Below are 14,746 nucleotides of genomic sequence, written 5' to 3'. Positions count from 1 at the left end.
AGTAAACCACAACAAACCACAACATAGTAAACCACAACATAGTAAACCACAACACATCACAACATAGTAAACCACAACACATCACAACATAGTAAACCACAACATAGTAAACCACAACATAGTAAACCACAACATACCACAACATAGTAAACCACAACATAGTAAACCACAACATACCACAACATAGTAAACCACAACACACCACAACATAGTAAACCACAACATACCACAACATAGTAAACCACAACATAGTAAACCACAACACATCACAACAAACCACAACACACCACAACATAGTAAACCACAACATAGTAAACCACAACATATCACAACATAGTAAACTACAACACATCACAACATAGTAAACCACAACATAGTAAACCACAACATAGTAAACCACAATACATCACAACATAGTAAACCACAACACATCACAACATAGTAAACCACAACACACCACAACATAGTAAACCACAACACAACATAGTAAACCACAACAAACCACAACATAGTAAACCACAACATAGTAAACCACAACACATCACAACATAGTAAACCACAACACATCACAACATAGTAAACCACAACATAGTAAACCACAACATAGTAAACCACAACATACCACAACATAGTAAACCACAACATAGTAAACCACAACATACCACAACATAGTAAACCACAACACACCACAACATAGTAAACCACAACATACCACAACATAGTAAACCACAACATAGTAAACCACAACACATCACAACATAATAAACCACAACATAGTAAACCACAACACACCACAACATAGTAAACCACAACATAGTAAACCTCAACACAGTAAACCACAACACAGTAAACCACAACATAGTAAACCACAACACACCACAACATAGTAAACCACAACATACCACAACATAGTAAACCACAACACACCACAACATAATAAACCACAACATAGTCAACCACAACACACCACAACATAGTAAACCACAACATAGTAAACCACAACATACCACAACATAGTAAACCACAACACACCACAACATAGTAAACCACAACATACCACAACATAGTAAACCACAACATAGTAAACCACAACACACCACAACATAGTAAACCACAACACAACATAGTAAACCACAACACACCACAACATAGTAAACCTCAACATAGTAAACCTCAACATAGTAAACCACAACATAGTAAACCACAACACACCACAACATAGTAAACCACAACATAGTAAACCACAACATAGTAAACCACAACACATCACGGAGCAATTCAGGATTCAATTCTGTGACAATTCAGGAAATGAACAGAAATTCAAGTTTCCTAATTTTCTCATCCCTGACACATTGACTCATTCTGCTTAACTAACTCACCTCTCCCGCCTCTTCTCTGTCACAATCCATTTGAATTCAGTCAGTTCAGAGTGTAACTTAGATTTCAAGGAACATTTGAATTTCAATTTATTTCCTGAAATTAATAAATGGAAGTGGTGTCGTTGACCCCCAACCCTACCACACAGGACCACTCTGATCAACTACAGAAAGACACCTGTCTCCCTCCCTCTGCTCTCACTGTACTTCACAACACCAGCAGTACATAGACAAGTTGGGAAATAAATAGGAGAATGCAGTCTATGAGATAATAGTGAAAAGCATTAAATTTGTTCTCTCTCTCTGCTAAACTCTTTGTTATTTCCTCACTTCCCCATTTCCCCCTTCTATGGAAGTGGGGACGGAGGATTTACTGACAGCTATAATGGGTCAGTCTGTTTACTTGCCATTGCTTAGGCGAACTCCGCTTTGTTCTTCAGGCTAGTCGACAAAGTGAATGGAATGGCGGTGCAAAACAAGTGGGGGGGGTTGGAGAAAAATGCAATATCGACTGGTTTGGGAATATATCGGAGGGGTGTGACATTTCATAAGAGTCCCCTCGCCCTCCGTGCGAGGTTGTCAGTCAAGAGTTGCACTGTATAGGAAATCAATCAAGTCCTTCAGACCAGCAGATCTTTACCAGCCTGCCTGAGAGGGCTAATTAATGTGATCTTTTTGTTTTGTTTAGGTGGTTGTTCGACTGGGGTGGGGTATGTTCTTAAGGTCCAAGACCTTTTCAAATTAAAGCTGCATTGTCCACTAGGAAAGAATGGAGGCAGGCAGGCAATATTAGCTGGTGCAGTTTAGAAGTAATTACATTTCTACTTAAGGGAATATATAACTTTCTGTCGGAAGCAAATCTATATTTCAATAAGCCTTGGTATGCTGGTTGGTGTGTGAGCCACTTGCATAAATCCCATTGTTGTTGTTTTTTTGTATATCCAATGCATTGTTTACTCTAAAACATTTGTCAAACACATTTTTTATCTCAAATCACATTTATTTGATATTGCCTTTTATTTGAATGATTAAAGTGATTTAAATTGGCTGGACTTATTGGTTGGCATGAAGCGCTTTCAGCCTAGTATTATGCCAAATAGCCTGGCAATCTAATTAGAAAAACAGCACATTTCATCTCTTCAACGGCGTCTCCCAGCCTTCCTCTTAGAAAGAAAAGGTAATTGATAGCCAAGCACTATCCCATTATTTTAGCTGGAATATGGAAAAGCATGTTCTAAACCTTTATTTTCCCAGGCAGGTCAGTGGCAGGCCCAGTATGATTGAGTATGTACCTTTATAATGGGAGGTGATCTGTGTAATGCCTTTGTAAATGAGCTGAAGAATTTTTGTTTTTTTCCATGAGAGGAGAGGACCGACTGACTGGCCTCCTGGGGGAAATCACATTGGCACTTTAATGGTGCAATCAGCATTCTGTTCTCAGCCTGCGTGCTCCCGCCACTAGCGGTTCTAGGGGGGGCCAGTGCCCCGTGACAACAATTTTGGACCCCCTTGTGGCCCCCCTAAATGTGGAGTATGAAATCATTTTTACATAACTAATTTTTGCTATCGTTCTTTTTTTACATCCGTTATTAGACAGTGGCAACTCGGAACACTAATTTAACCCACACATTTTCTAGAGGGACGGCTTTAGGCGGAACACAACAGTATCGTACCACATGCATCTGCATTATGAACATGGTCTTTTGCCTGCTAATGCCTGCAATGCAGTGAAGAAAACGATATGACAACAATAGCGTCTAATGTAACTGGCCCCTCTAACAGTACAACTGGCCCCAGCTTGGCCCCCCAGTTGAAATGGTCTAGAACCGCCACTGGCTCCCGCCACTGTTTCAGTAAAAAGCTGAGGGATGGGGCTGGAGAAATTGAACCACTCTCAAATTCCTATGGGCCCTTTTCAATTGCAGTGTACTATAAAGGGAATAGGGTGCCATTTAGGATGCATACAGGGAGAGGTGCCTCGACCGGTAAACGTTTAAACTGGGTTGTAAAGAGCCATGTCCCGTCCTGATTGAAGCCAGAGGAAAGCTGGTGTTATTGATATGCTATATGAGTGTTGTTTTGAATTGTATTTTGATTTAATACAATTTTGTTGTAAAATCGCTTCAGTCTCAATTTGTAAAAAACAAAAACATTTAACAAGAAATATCATTTTATTGTTGTATCCCACTGGTAAACTGGTTTATGTCTGGTTGTTATCTAGGAAACCACTCTGATGAAGGTAGATTGAGACCAAAAATGTGGTTAAATAAGATCCCTTAAACTTGTTAGAAGCATGAAGATTACCACTGTGCTGGAGTTGTTCTTCTTTTTGATTGTTAGCAAGAAAAATGTACTGAGTGCTTTGAGGTGGTCCATGAATCTCCTGACACACTGCTGTAATTACAGTAGTCTTTTCTCTGTAAAGGTGCTCAATACTGCACACCTACAAATGATTCAACACCTCATCTCAGCACATATGAACAATTGATCCCAGTAGTCATTATTAGCAGTAAACATGAATATACAGGGCATTACTGGAGGAATAATGGCTGGGATCTGCTGGCACTTTTCATATGTTGGGGGTGTCTTTTTGTTCTGATCATCGACTCTGAAAACCTCCAGAACAGAACGCAATTATTGGATGTGAGGAAGATTTGGGAAGTGATCTCATTTTGCCGCACTAAGGAAAAGAAACTCTCTCTCTCTCCTCTCTCTCTCCCCCCTCTCTCTCTGTCCTCTCTCCCCCTTTCTCTCGCTCTGTCTCTCTCTCTTCCCCCTATACTCAGCCTGGAGAATATTAACCCTGAGGAAAGCGACGCGGTAAGCCCTCCCCTTAGGAGCTCATGTGGGCTCACTTTTTTTCTCTCACCAGAATGTCCTCAATAAAAAGGTATTGGGAAATAAAGGACAGCTAAGCACATTTCAACACTATGATATTGTTATTTTAGTATATTTTGTTAACATCTCCTTAAATGAAACATGACTATAAATATATTGTTATTATTGGCTTATGAATTCAGATATATCCTACATGTGCACACACCTATGCACCACTTCTGAGAACTGATATTTGTGCACCTGTAGCATCTGCATATTTTTAACATTTCTGTTGTTTTGTATGTTTTCTTTATTTTGGTCAGTTGCTGTTGTTGAATTAGGAATGATGTGTGTGTGTGTGTGTGTGTGTTGCACCTGCTTGTCGTGTGTGTTAGGACCTTGAGGAACTGCTGAACAGGGTGAACAGTGCAGATTCAGCGCTGGGGATTGAGCGGAGCGGGGGTGTGATCGTGGACCGGCTGCAGAAGGTCCGGGAGAGAAGGAGGAAGATTACAGCAGAGGAGATGAATGCTGTTATAGAGGAGAGAGAGACAGCACTGGCCAGGGTGGGTCTGAACGACACTACACACACACACACACACACACACACACACACACACACACACACACACACACACACACACACACACACACACACACACACACAAACAAACAGTCGTTATAGAGGAGAGAGACATGTACGCCTTTCATTGTGTCAATGTTTCAAAAATGAACCACACTGTCTCTCCTCTGAATACTGAAAGAAATTGCTATCTCCAGCACTATTGACATCTCCCCCATTTTCTCAATTTTAAAATGCCCTTTGATTGGAAGTCTATTTTGCCGATACATACTGACACACATAGGCAAACACGGCTCACCTAACTAGTTCACATGTACACAATGCAAGAAATCTCTTCCCCCCCTCAAACAGACACACACAGGGGTTGTGTCTGACGTTATCTGTTTTGATTTAGTAAAGCCAACTACTTGATTCACATTTGAGGTTATGGTAGTGTAACCTCAAATATTTGATACATCCACCTTACGTGGATATTTTCAAGGATTTAAAAACAAACAAGCAGTCTGACAAATATTGACATCCAGATATTATACCTCAACATTCAAATGTGGGCCCGGTATTTGCTTGGATATCTGGGATGTTGATATATAGACTAGACCTCTCGTATAGTGATTCAGTGTCCTGTTTTACAACTGGGTTTGTTTGAGGAGAGTTATGCAGATAGGCCACCGTTTTGTACCAATGTGCAAAACAAGTCCATATATTAAAGCTTCCAATTGGCTCATTCATCCCCCTCCTCTCCCCTGTAACTATTCCCCAGGTCATTGCTGTAAATGAGAATGTGTTCTCAGTCAACTTACCTGGTAAAATAAGGTTAATAAAATAGGAACCTGTCACAGCACCACAGTATTACTGTTGACCAAATTATCAACAGAGAAATCCCCAAATTAGAATTTAGGGCAGGGGTTCCAAACTTTTTCACTCAGGCCCCCATTGGGGAACCCCCGTGTGTGTGCCACGTCTATTTCTATAGGCACAAACTGTTCACACCCCTCTTCTTGGCTGAGAGAAAATGTTGACAGTTTATGTATGTCCTGTAATTAGCAGTTTTAAAGCTCATGCCCTGCAGTTCGACACATTTTGCCATGTCTTATGTGTGTTCATGTGATATTTGAGTGACTCAAACGTAACAACAAAAAAATTCGCAAAAGAAACAGCAAAAAAAATTCACCGACTTAGGCTTGTTGACCTGAACATTTCAGACAAGTTAGAAATAGCTCTCTAAGGTATGTAATGACTAAAATGACAAGAGGAACTGATGATGCACTACCCAATTTAGAAATTGCACCTTGTGCCTTCTACTTTTACAACTTCCAAGAGTAAGCTGAAAGCCGGACTTCCTTAAAAAATGTGTCCGTCCATACATGCAACAATCGCCATGTCAGACACTCACTCCTCTTTAGGAAGGTGTGGTAAGAATGTCAATCATAGCTCAGAGTTTTCAGCAGGACACTACTGTGCAGGGAGTCATACGGTCATGCATTCATCTGGGTGGGTGGTCGCAGACAGAGCTGCGAACTGTTTCTAGCTGGAGTTTGACATTTTTCTCTGTAGCCTGGATTTACCAGGCATATTATGATTGGGATGCTTCCTTTCTGCTCCCCTCCCTGTGGGTGAGCTTCATGGATCTCTGTCCCATTCAGCCCGACGCCGGGGCATTAAAAGGCAGGCATCAGACGTATGGAGAAGAAAGGCCTCCGCAACTCCACTATGCCTGCGTTCTAAATGGCGCCCTATTTTCCTATATACTGTAGTGCAATACTTTTGACTAGGGCCCATAGGGCTCTGGTCAAAAGTAGTCCTTGATATAGGGAATAGGGGGTCATTTGGGACTCGCCTATATGTAGACTGAACAGATTCAGCTTCATGGAGGTCACGCTGCTCCGGAGCAACACTTCCGACTGGTCTAAAGCTAGTCTAGTTTCATGTGCCTGTAGACTCTCTCTCCATGAAGAAGGCATATTGGTTAATAGGGCTGTATGATATGCTGATTCAGTTTAAAAAGGATCTCTAATGGGTCCATTTTAGTCAATGGGATGTGTAATAAACATGTATTTCTAGTACCTTTTCTAGTAATGCCCGGTTAGCTGTATTGGTCCAACTTAGCTACTGTTATACGTTTCAGTCATAAAATTAGAATATGGTTTCAGTATTGTTTCACTGTGTTCTGAGACTCAGTAACAGAAGAACCACAGAACTAGAATGAATAGAACAGGCGTCCCTATTCAAGTCAATGATGGCATAATTGGTGAACTGGCTGCCTCATTCTATTTCTATGAAAAGAACACTCCTGTCCTCTCCTGCTCATTTCTCATCATTGGTTCAGTCTCTTCTCTCCTCTCTCATCCACCTCTGTTAATTTTGTTGTCCCAGGTGTTCAAGCCATTTTATGAGGCTTTTTTATTTACAATGCCTAAATCAAAGACTGTATGTGGACTTTGAGGGGACTTCCCTTTGTTCAAAATACAAGCTGGTGCGATCAAGTTTTACGCTCCAGAGAAGTTCTTCAAAATATGAGAGCCTAAATCTGATTTGAAAATGTGTTGATTCTCCAGATTTGTACACATTTACAGCAGTGCTCACACATTTTAAAATCTAGTAATCAGCTGACCAATGCAATGACTCAAGTTCATAGAAGTCAGTCAATGAATTTGAGGTTGACTCAAGTTTTGAGGTTGTCAATGAGGGAGATGTCGCCAGTCTTCTTAATGCCTCTGACTTTAACACAAGGCTGAGTGGGAGCAACCAGCCGAGCTCAACCCTAGACTACAACCATATCTCCACAAAACCCTGGGCTAACATCACATTCACATCTCCTGGAAAAAATATTGCCCCTGCTTTTTGCGGAGGGCCAAAAAAATCATCTTTGGAGCAATTTTAAAAGTAGGTTACAAATGCCTGTTCCTAATCCCTGTGAGGCGGGGATGGTCTCCACACTCTATCCTGAAGGATTTCTGCGTCCCCTGCTGCTCTTCCTATCCCTCTCTTCATCTCGAAGGGATTAGCCCACTGCGACTACCAGAGGGCCGCTACACCCACCAGCCTGCTGGAATATGAAAAGCTGGATAAGTGAAGGGAGGGAGGAGAAACAGGAACACATCTATTCTGTCCTATACCCCCCCCCCCCCTTATTTTCTCTCTATAAAGTGAATGCTGCAAAACAAAGGTTATTGATTTCTTAGGTACCTGGCAGTATGGTTACTTTATGCATTAGTGAATATTGTTCCTTGGTAGACTAGTGTACATGTTAAAAACTGAGTGCTGACATTTTGCTATGTTCTGATTTTTGTCGTCTCTCATTGTCAGATCCACATATTTTCCCAGCGTCGATGATGTGTAACTGAGTGACGAGCCTCTGATTTGATTGACCGTGTGATGCACGTGTGTTTTCAGGCATAATGCGCCGAACATATGTAACGCTAGGTAGTCTGTGTCTGCTCCGTCCTCCATGTGTTCCGAAGGAGTGATGTGTTTGGGGGCCGTACTGTAGCTCCAGGAGTGGCCTTCCTAGCCTGCCTGGGAAGAGTAGAGAGGTGCGCTCCTTCTCTCTGTGTTCAGATTGAAATACTTTTAGTCCAAAACATCTGTTGCCTGTAAGCCATAACTCACCCTGACACTAAAGAGAAGCTTTGTGTTTTGTCTGGACCAGGAACTATTATTCCAGACGGCAGAGGAAGAGGATGAGGGACGAGAGCAGCGAGCGGGGCTTCTAGGCTGCGCCCGCCTGCTCTTGTTTGCGGGAGCACTTTGGTATTTTTTTTAGGCAGCTGGATGTCGAAACATTGCGGCTTGTCAGGGTGAGAGGGATGGTTTACATTCCTGGTAAGTGTCCTTTAGTCTTAGAATGTGCACATGGAGAAGAACACATATAGACTGGTATGAAACAACTCTGGCTTACAATAACACTGAGACGATCTGACTGAGCCGCGGTCTGTGCCACGGTCTGGGTGTTTATACTGTCCGTCTGTCTAGCTGTCTGTCTGTCTGTCAGTGTAGTCTGCAGTGCCTGTGGGAAAAAAGCAGGCGAACTGCTGACATCAGAGTAGATAACAATCACATAGTATGTGGTTATTCACGTTGCGTCTGTTTATGGTATTGAAAAAGATACCTTTTGGTCATTATTTTTAAATACTTTTATGAAAGCTTCATTGTCATCAAAGTATATTGCATGTTATAAAGTCATTAAATAATGTATTTATACATGCTGAAGAATAAAGGTCGACACATACATTTGCGGTATGAAGTATTTTTTTCCAGAAATAGACCAGTGAAAACAAGATGTCTCTGATCTTTTCAAACGGTTGTAACTGGTCGGTTTGGCCTATAAATTCTCCATTTCTCTTCGTCCTTCATGACTCATAAGAAGCTTCTCTGCCAAGGAGTAGAAACCGAGAGCTACTGGTGAGAAAGACTGGCTGATGCATGTATACATTTAACTCTGCCTGCCTGGCATGCCGAAGCTTTCACTGCACTGCGATGGGCGAATTCCCTACTAATGTATTTCAAGTGATTATTTCCCTTTCTCTTCCTCTGGCTCTTCTTCCGCAGTGCAAGCGGCTGGAGCAGGATCTCCTACAGGCGAGAGAGCAGAGCCAGACTTCAGCAAACAACTTGAGACACCTGACTGCCGAAAACAATCAAGAGCGTTCTCGGAAGGTAAATCTACCTCCCCTTCTTTTTGCCCCTCTCGCAAAAGAATCCTTGCAAATTAAGGCTTTGAGCAGCACAGGTTATCCTTCTCTAGGGTTGCGTTCCAATTGTCACCCTTTTCCCTATATAGTGCACTACTTTTGACCAGAGAGCCCTATGGGCCTTGGTCAAAGGTAGTGCACTATAAAGGGAATAGGGTGCCATTTGGGCCTAGAACTCTGTGTATGAATACAAGGGGCTGTGTACATTACTGTGCCGAGCTCACTGCTGCTGTTTGCCAACAAGTCTTATATGGCCTCCCCCACTCCTACTACAGTATGCTGGGGTCTTACTTAGATACCAACCCCTAAAACCAGCCCTGCCCCCACACTCACACACCACATTTCCATTTAAATTTTCCTCACAGGTAAAATGGTATTGTTTATTCAACCACTCACTGTTTGCTTGTTTTTTGCCCTTATTTGGCCTGGTGATCTAAAGCGATAGAGCTGTTGGTTGGGTGATCCAACCAACTATTTGATGGGATTTAGAAATGACATCATCAACAAGGGCTAGGGCCGTAATGTCACACACACACCCACACACACACACACCCACACACACACACACACACACACGTGTCCCCTCCAGTGAGGTACAGGGTAAACACAAGACTATTTGATTTCTTCCATTTATCTGATGAAGCAGAGCCCCCTATGCTTAATGCGGAGAGAGTGAGCTAAAAACATGCTCATTAGATGGGGCTAGCTAGGTGAACGGTATCACCCCACCGATGAGCCTGAAGTAGCAAGGTTGCCTGAGAGGTCAGCTGATGGTCCCATTAAGAAAAGGATTCTCTGAGGATACAGTAGATTACACTGCTATATGTTTGCAGTCAGGCCTATTCTGACTAGTGCTTGCCTATTGCTCTGTCTGTAGTCATTCACTGCTCTCTTCTCCTTGTCCTTTGGCTGACTGAGCTCTCGAGTCACCACCATTTTGGAATTGATAGAAAAAGCAATAAGGCACAGAATTACTACATAGCTAGCTCCCTTATTGTTGCCTCTGACCTATTCCAACAGCTACATTTTATACATTATATTTTACATTATTTTATACATTATTTTATACTTTTTATTCTCATAATTAACATTTGCTTTAGGATTTTCAGATGACTACTCTCTCTGGGTGTGATTGCCACATTTTTTAATCCTTATATTTCACTAATAGAATTCATGATCATGAAAATCACGGCAATATTTGTTGGCCAGTATGGTGAAACGGACACACCAGATGTTTGTTGACGAAAACAATGAACACGTTTGTGACTAGGAGTATTGTGGTCATTTTATTTATTTCAGGTGACTATGATGACTTCTTCTCCTTTAACTCAACTATGAGAACCTCCGTCCAGTCTTCTTCTGCTCTTTCTAAAGGCTGCTTGCTGCCAGGATTTGTACTCTTCTTTATTTCTTAGAAGGTTTCTCCACTGATGGCTTATTAAGAAATATATTACATTTTGTTATTAATGTAGCAGTTGGTTTTTCTATAAATCCCCTTAATTACAGATTGGCTCCTGGGATTACAGAGCGGGGTTTTAATTTAAAATGAAACGGGAACAGCTGTCATAAAATTAGTCAACAGTGCCGGGAACAGATCCACAAAACAATTTAAAAACTCACAGATCTTTGATTCATCAATTGACATTTTACTTTAAAGAAACCAGCTGAGAGAAAATTACTTTTAAATTGATTTCACAATAGAAAGGTCAGTGTCGGAAAGTCTTCTGCTGAAATTCATCGTGACGTGCAGAAAATGTACTCATTTTAAATCGATTTTTTTCCTATAACTGCATGAACGGACTCTCTGTATACTCATAACCTATGGTTTATTTTCTAAAGAATTATAGAAACAGGGACAGGGGACATGGCCAACCCAACATTCCCAATTTGTTTACATTTTAAGATCCCCAGACTTGCATTTGATCATGATATCAAATTCTTCCCTAGCATGACTAAGTAATGTCAAGTAGAAGTGTTGTGGAGGAGCAGGCTGAATCTGAGCTGCTAGGGCTAGCTAGAGGGAGGAAGCAGTCGTAATGATTAACTGCGTTGGCGAGGCGGGGAGAGGAGCATTGCAGTGCGATCATTCTGGGCTGTCAGTGCTTGAAAGAAAAGCTGGTGTGCAAACACAGGTGGTTCAGGGCTAGGGCAGCCACTACAACAGACCACTTGAAATGACCTGAGCATTGAGAGCAATGAGAACCCCTCAACCCCGGCCCTCTCCTCTCCACCCCTGCCATTTCAGAGGGCCCTAAAGTCACAGACATCTACTCCGCTCAAGACAAGCCCACACACTCTCTCACACACACACACAGAGCTTTAGGACCCACTTGCAGAGCGTCCTTGAGAAGACTGAAGAACTGGTTCTCTCACAGGCACTCATAGATGAAAACATGATTTTTCTGTGTTTTATATACATTTCTATTCACACTGAGGTGGGAATAATAGTGTGAAATTGTGAAAATTATGATAATGCCTTTTCGTGTAAGTTTGAAATGTTTGGGATGGAGTTTTGGCCTGCCTGGTGACATCACTGTGCGGTAAATTAGTTAATAGACCAATAAGAAGAGACCAAACCTCTCTACCAATAACAGCTCGTTTTCAGTTTTCCCCTCCCCACTCAGACCACTTTCAAACTGTCCTAGCCAAATTCTTGCTTGAGAAATTGCTCTTTTTGTTTCTTAAAAAAAAAAAATACAATCACAGTAAGGTACATAATTGCTACCCAGAAATGATTTGATATTGAGCTAGAAACAGCAGCATTGGACCTTTAAAAAATTTAAATAGGATCTGAAACCTACAGCTTGATACTATTATTTGTTGAAGACATTATCATGAAAGCACAGTCATCATACACTTGCTCATTAACTAGCCCTCGGTTTAATGTGAATGCAGGTACGTTACTTTTGCTGCGGTCTAGTATGTCAAGGGCTTAGTTGCCAGGTGTGGTCTCTGGCTGTCGCTATCTCTTTGATTGATGCCCATTAACATTAGCAGGTGATTCAGACTGGAGGGCAGGAGGAGGAAAGGCAGTGCAATTTGACACTAGTTTAAATTCAATTATTCTAATTGGTCACTACAGATGAATAAGATTACGGAGAATGTTGAGAACATAGTCCAGAATAAAACGTCACTAGATATATATTAGATCTTCTATTTATATCCATCAACAAAGTCCACATCAGTCAATAGTTTGTTGTGTGTCATAACAGATGCAGCTTTCCATAGATTGATCTTCCCAGTTCCCACCGAGTCAGAAATGCCAGCCAGTCCCTGCTGCCAATCTGTTGCACTTTGGCCCCATCCGCCTCACCACCGGCTGTATGCCCTGCAACCTCCTGTACTGTACCTCTAAAAGGTCACGCTAGTTATTCTCCTTCACAGGACTGCCTGCCTTCATCACAACAGGTTAACCCGCTACTCTGTCAACCTCATTTGGATATTATTGTAATGAATGCTGATATAATACATATGATTAAAAGAAACAGGCTTTGAAGTCGAGCTCTCCTCCCTGTTGGTGAAAAGTACATATTGACTTTAGAGGTTGGCCTCTTTTTGATGTTCTCTTTGACTTGGGAGACCTTGGTGCCAGTAATTAGAAGGATGGTTCTGGAGACCCGAGGGGAAGCTGCATGTACTTAGTTAGGCCAAAGGTGTTTATAGCAGCAGACCAGACCCCAGCCCAGTGCTCATATGGTTTCAGCCTCTACAATCCTTGTCCAAGTCATAAAAGGCTTAAAAAATCAAGTGCATTTTTCCCCGACAACATTTTTATTTATTTTTTACAGTTAGGTACTTTCTGAATTTGTCCAATAAGAACACAGATTTCCCTTTTTGCAGTGCCCTACTGAACATAACCCTGTTGTCCAATCCTCGTCTCCTGTCACAGATTTAGACAAATCCCCTCCTAGCTCTCTCCCTCCTCCCCTATCACACAGAAGCTATAGATATTGCGGTCATTTACAGTATGGCCCTGTCTGCCTTGTTTATTTAAACCTCCTCCATTGTTCCCTCCTCTCCCAGCTGTTTAGAACATCAATACATCTGTTTCAACGGCTGCTAATTAGCAGGGTCTTTATTGTGGGCCAGGTTTAACCACAGGGTTGCCCAGGACACATTCACTCACACACACACACTGTTTACCCAGCGTCCCCTGCTCCCACCCACCGCCGCGACCAGTCCCGCCGGCCTCCCTTCCCGGTAGGCCCTCTGAGTAGGTGCTGAGTGGAGAGACAATAGCATGAATGGGATCCCCTCAGAGCATCCTCATTGTGTTGGATGCTCCCTGTGTGCTGCTGGGACTGCTGGCGCTCTACATGCGCTGAATTAAAACGCTGTTAAAAGACATACGCTGCAGACATGGATAGTTCTCTGTCTGAGAGGAATCAGGGATGTTACGTTTGCAGCTTCGGCCTCAGTACGAAAACTACTGCGAGAACCCATAAAGAAGTGATAATTCAGCTGCATTTTAACATGATTTGGTTTTGAGTAAACTACTTTTCCCAGTGTTCAAAAACAGAATGCATAAGATGTTTTATGAAAAGTGTGATAACTTTATTGTCAAATCAAAATGGTCAAAATGCAGGAGCATTTGTGAATGTCTTCTTTCAGAAAGAGAGCCATTGATGAAAAACATTGTGCCCGGGTGTTTGAATCAATGTCACTTGACTGCTACAAGCTGTGTTTGTCAAACTGTGATGGGATGTGTGTGTGTGTCTGTTCCTTGTGTTTTTACCAGAAGGTGCTGGAGATAGTCAGTCATATGTGTTCTACACAAAAGATCAGTGATGTTACAATTAGTAATCATGTTCCATCTATTCATTGCATTTCTATCTGCATCATTCTGAACGGTCTGTCTGTCCGTTGTGTGGTAGTGTTACCAGGAGGACGTAGAAGCGGTCCAGAGAGAGAGAGACAGGGCCCTGGAGCACATTCAACGGCTGGAGGAGGAAATACAAACACTGCGAACGTACCACAGGTGACACACACACACACTTCCCCTTTTAAAAATGCTACACCTTCACTATCATCTGCTTAGGAGATTCAAATATAGGAATCCCTATCTGCATAAGTGAACATTCACAGTTAATAGGAATATATGGCGTATTGCTGCTTGGTACATTGATATGATATCTGCTGTGGTTACGCAGCTCCAAATATTTGATATTTAAAGGCACAACAGTGAAATATGATAAGCGATATATTAGTCTGCTTTGATGTGACTTAGCAGGATCTTAGTGGGAAGTAATTTGTGTAATCATATAAATAATGTAATGCTC

The 14,746-nt window shown here is 41.9% G+C and overlaps 1 protein-coding gene across 4 annotated transcripts in view; it reads left to right on the top strand.

Moving 5' to 3' along the window:
• mipol1 (mirror-image polydactyly 1) overlaps nucleotides 1–14,746 on the top strand; it is a 73,965-nt gene that overhangs the window by 42,428 nt on the left and 16,791 nt on the right. For all 4 annotated transcript variants that reach the window (XM_014194636.3, XM_014194627.3, XM_014194632.3 and 1 more), the window contains exons 9-12: nucleotides 4,163–4,196; nucleotides 4,589–4,759; nucleotides 9,325–9,432; nucleotides 14,342–14,445. In XM_014194636.3, the coding sequence (XP_014050111.3) occupies nucleotides 4,163–4,196; nucleotides 4,589–4,759; nucleotides 9,325–9,432; nucleotides 14,342–14,445 (417 nt within the window). The remainder of the gene's footprint in view (nucleotides 1–4,162; nucleotides 4,197–4,588; nucleotides 4,760–9,324; nucleotides 9,433–14,341; nucleotides 14,446–14,746) is intronic.

The sequence above is a fragment of the Salmo salar genome, chromosome 01 (assembly GCF_965601325.2).
Source record: "Salmo salar chromosome 01, fSalSal1, whole genome shotgun sequence".
Taxonomy (NCBI): domain Eukaryota; kingdom Metazoa; phylum Chordata; class Actinopteri; order Salmoniformes; family Salmonidae; genus Salmo; species Salmo salar.
Note: the sequence above shows the minus strand (reverse complement) of the source record. Positions and strands in the feature narration are given on the sequence as shown.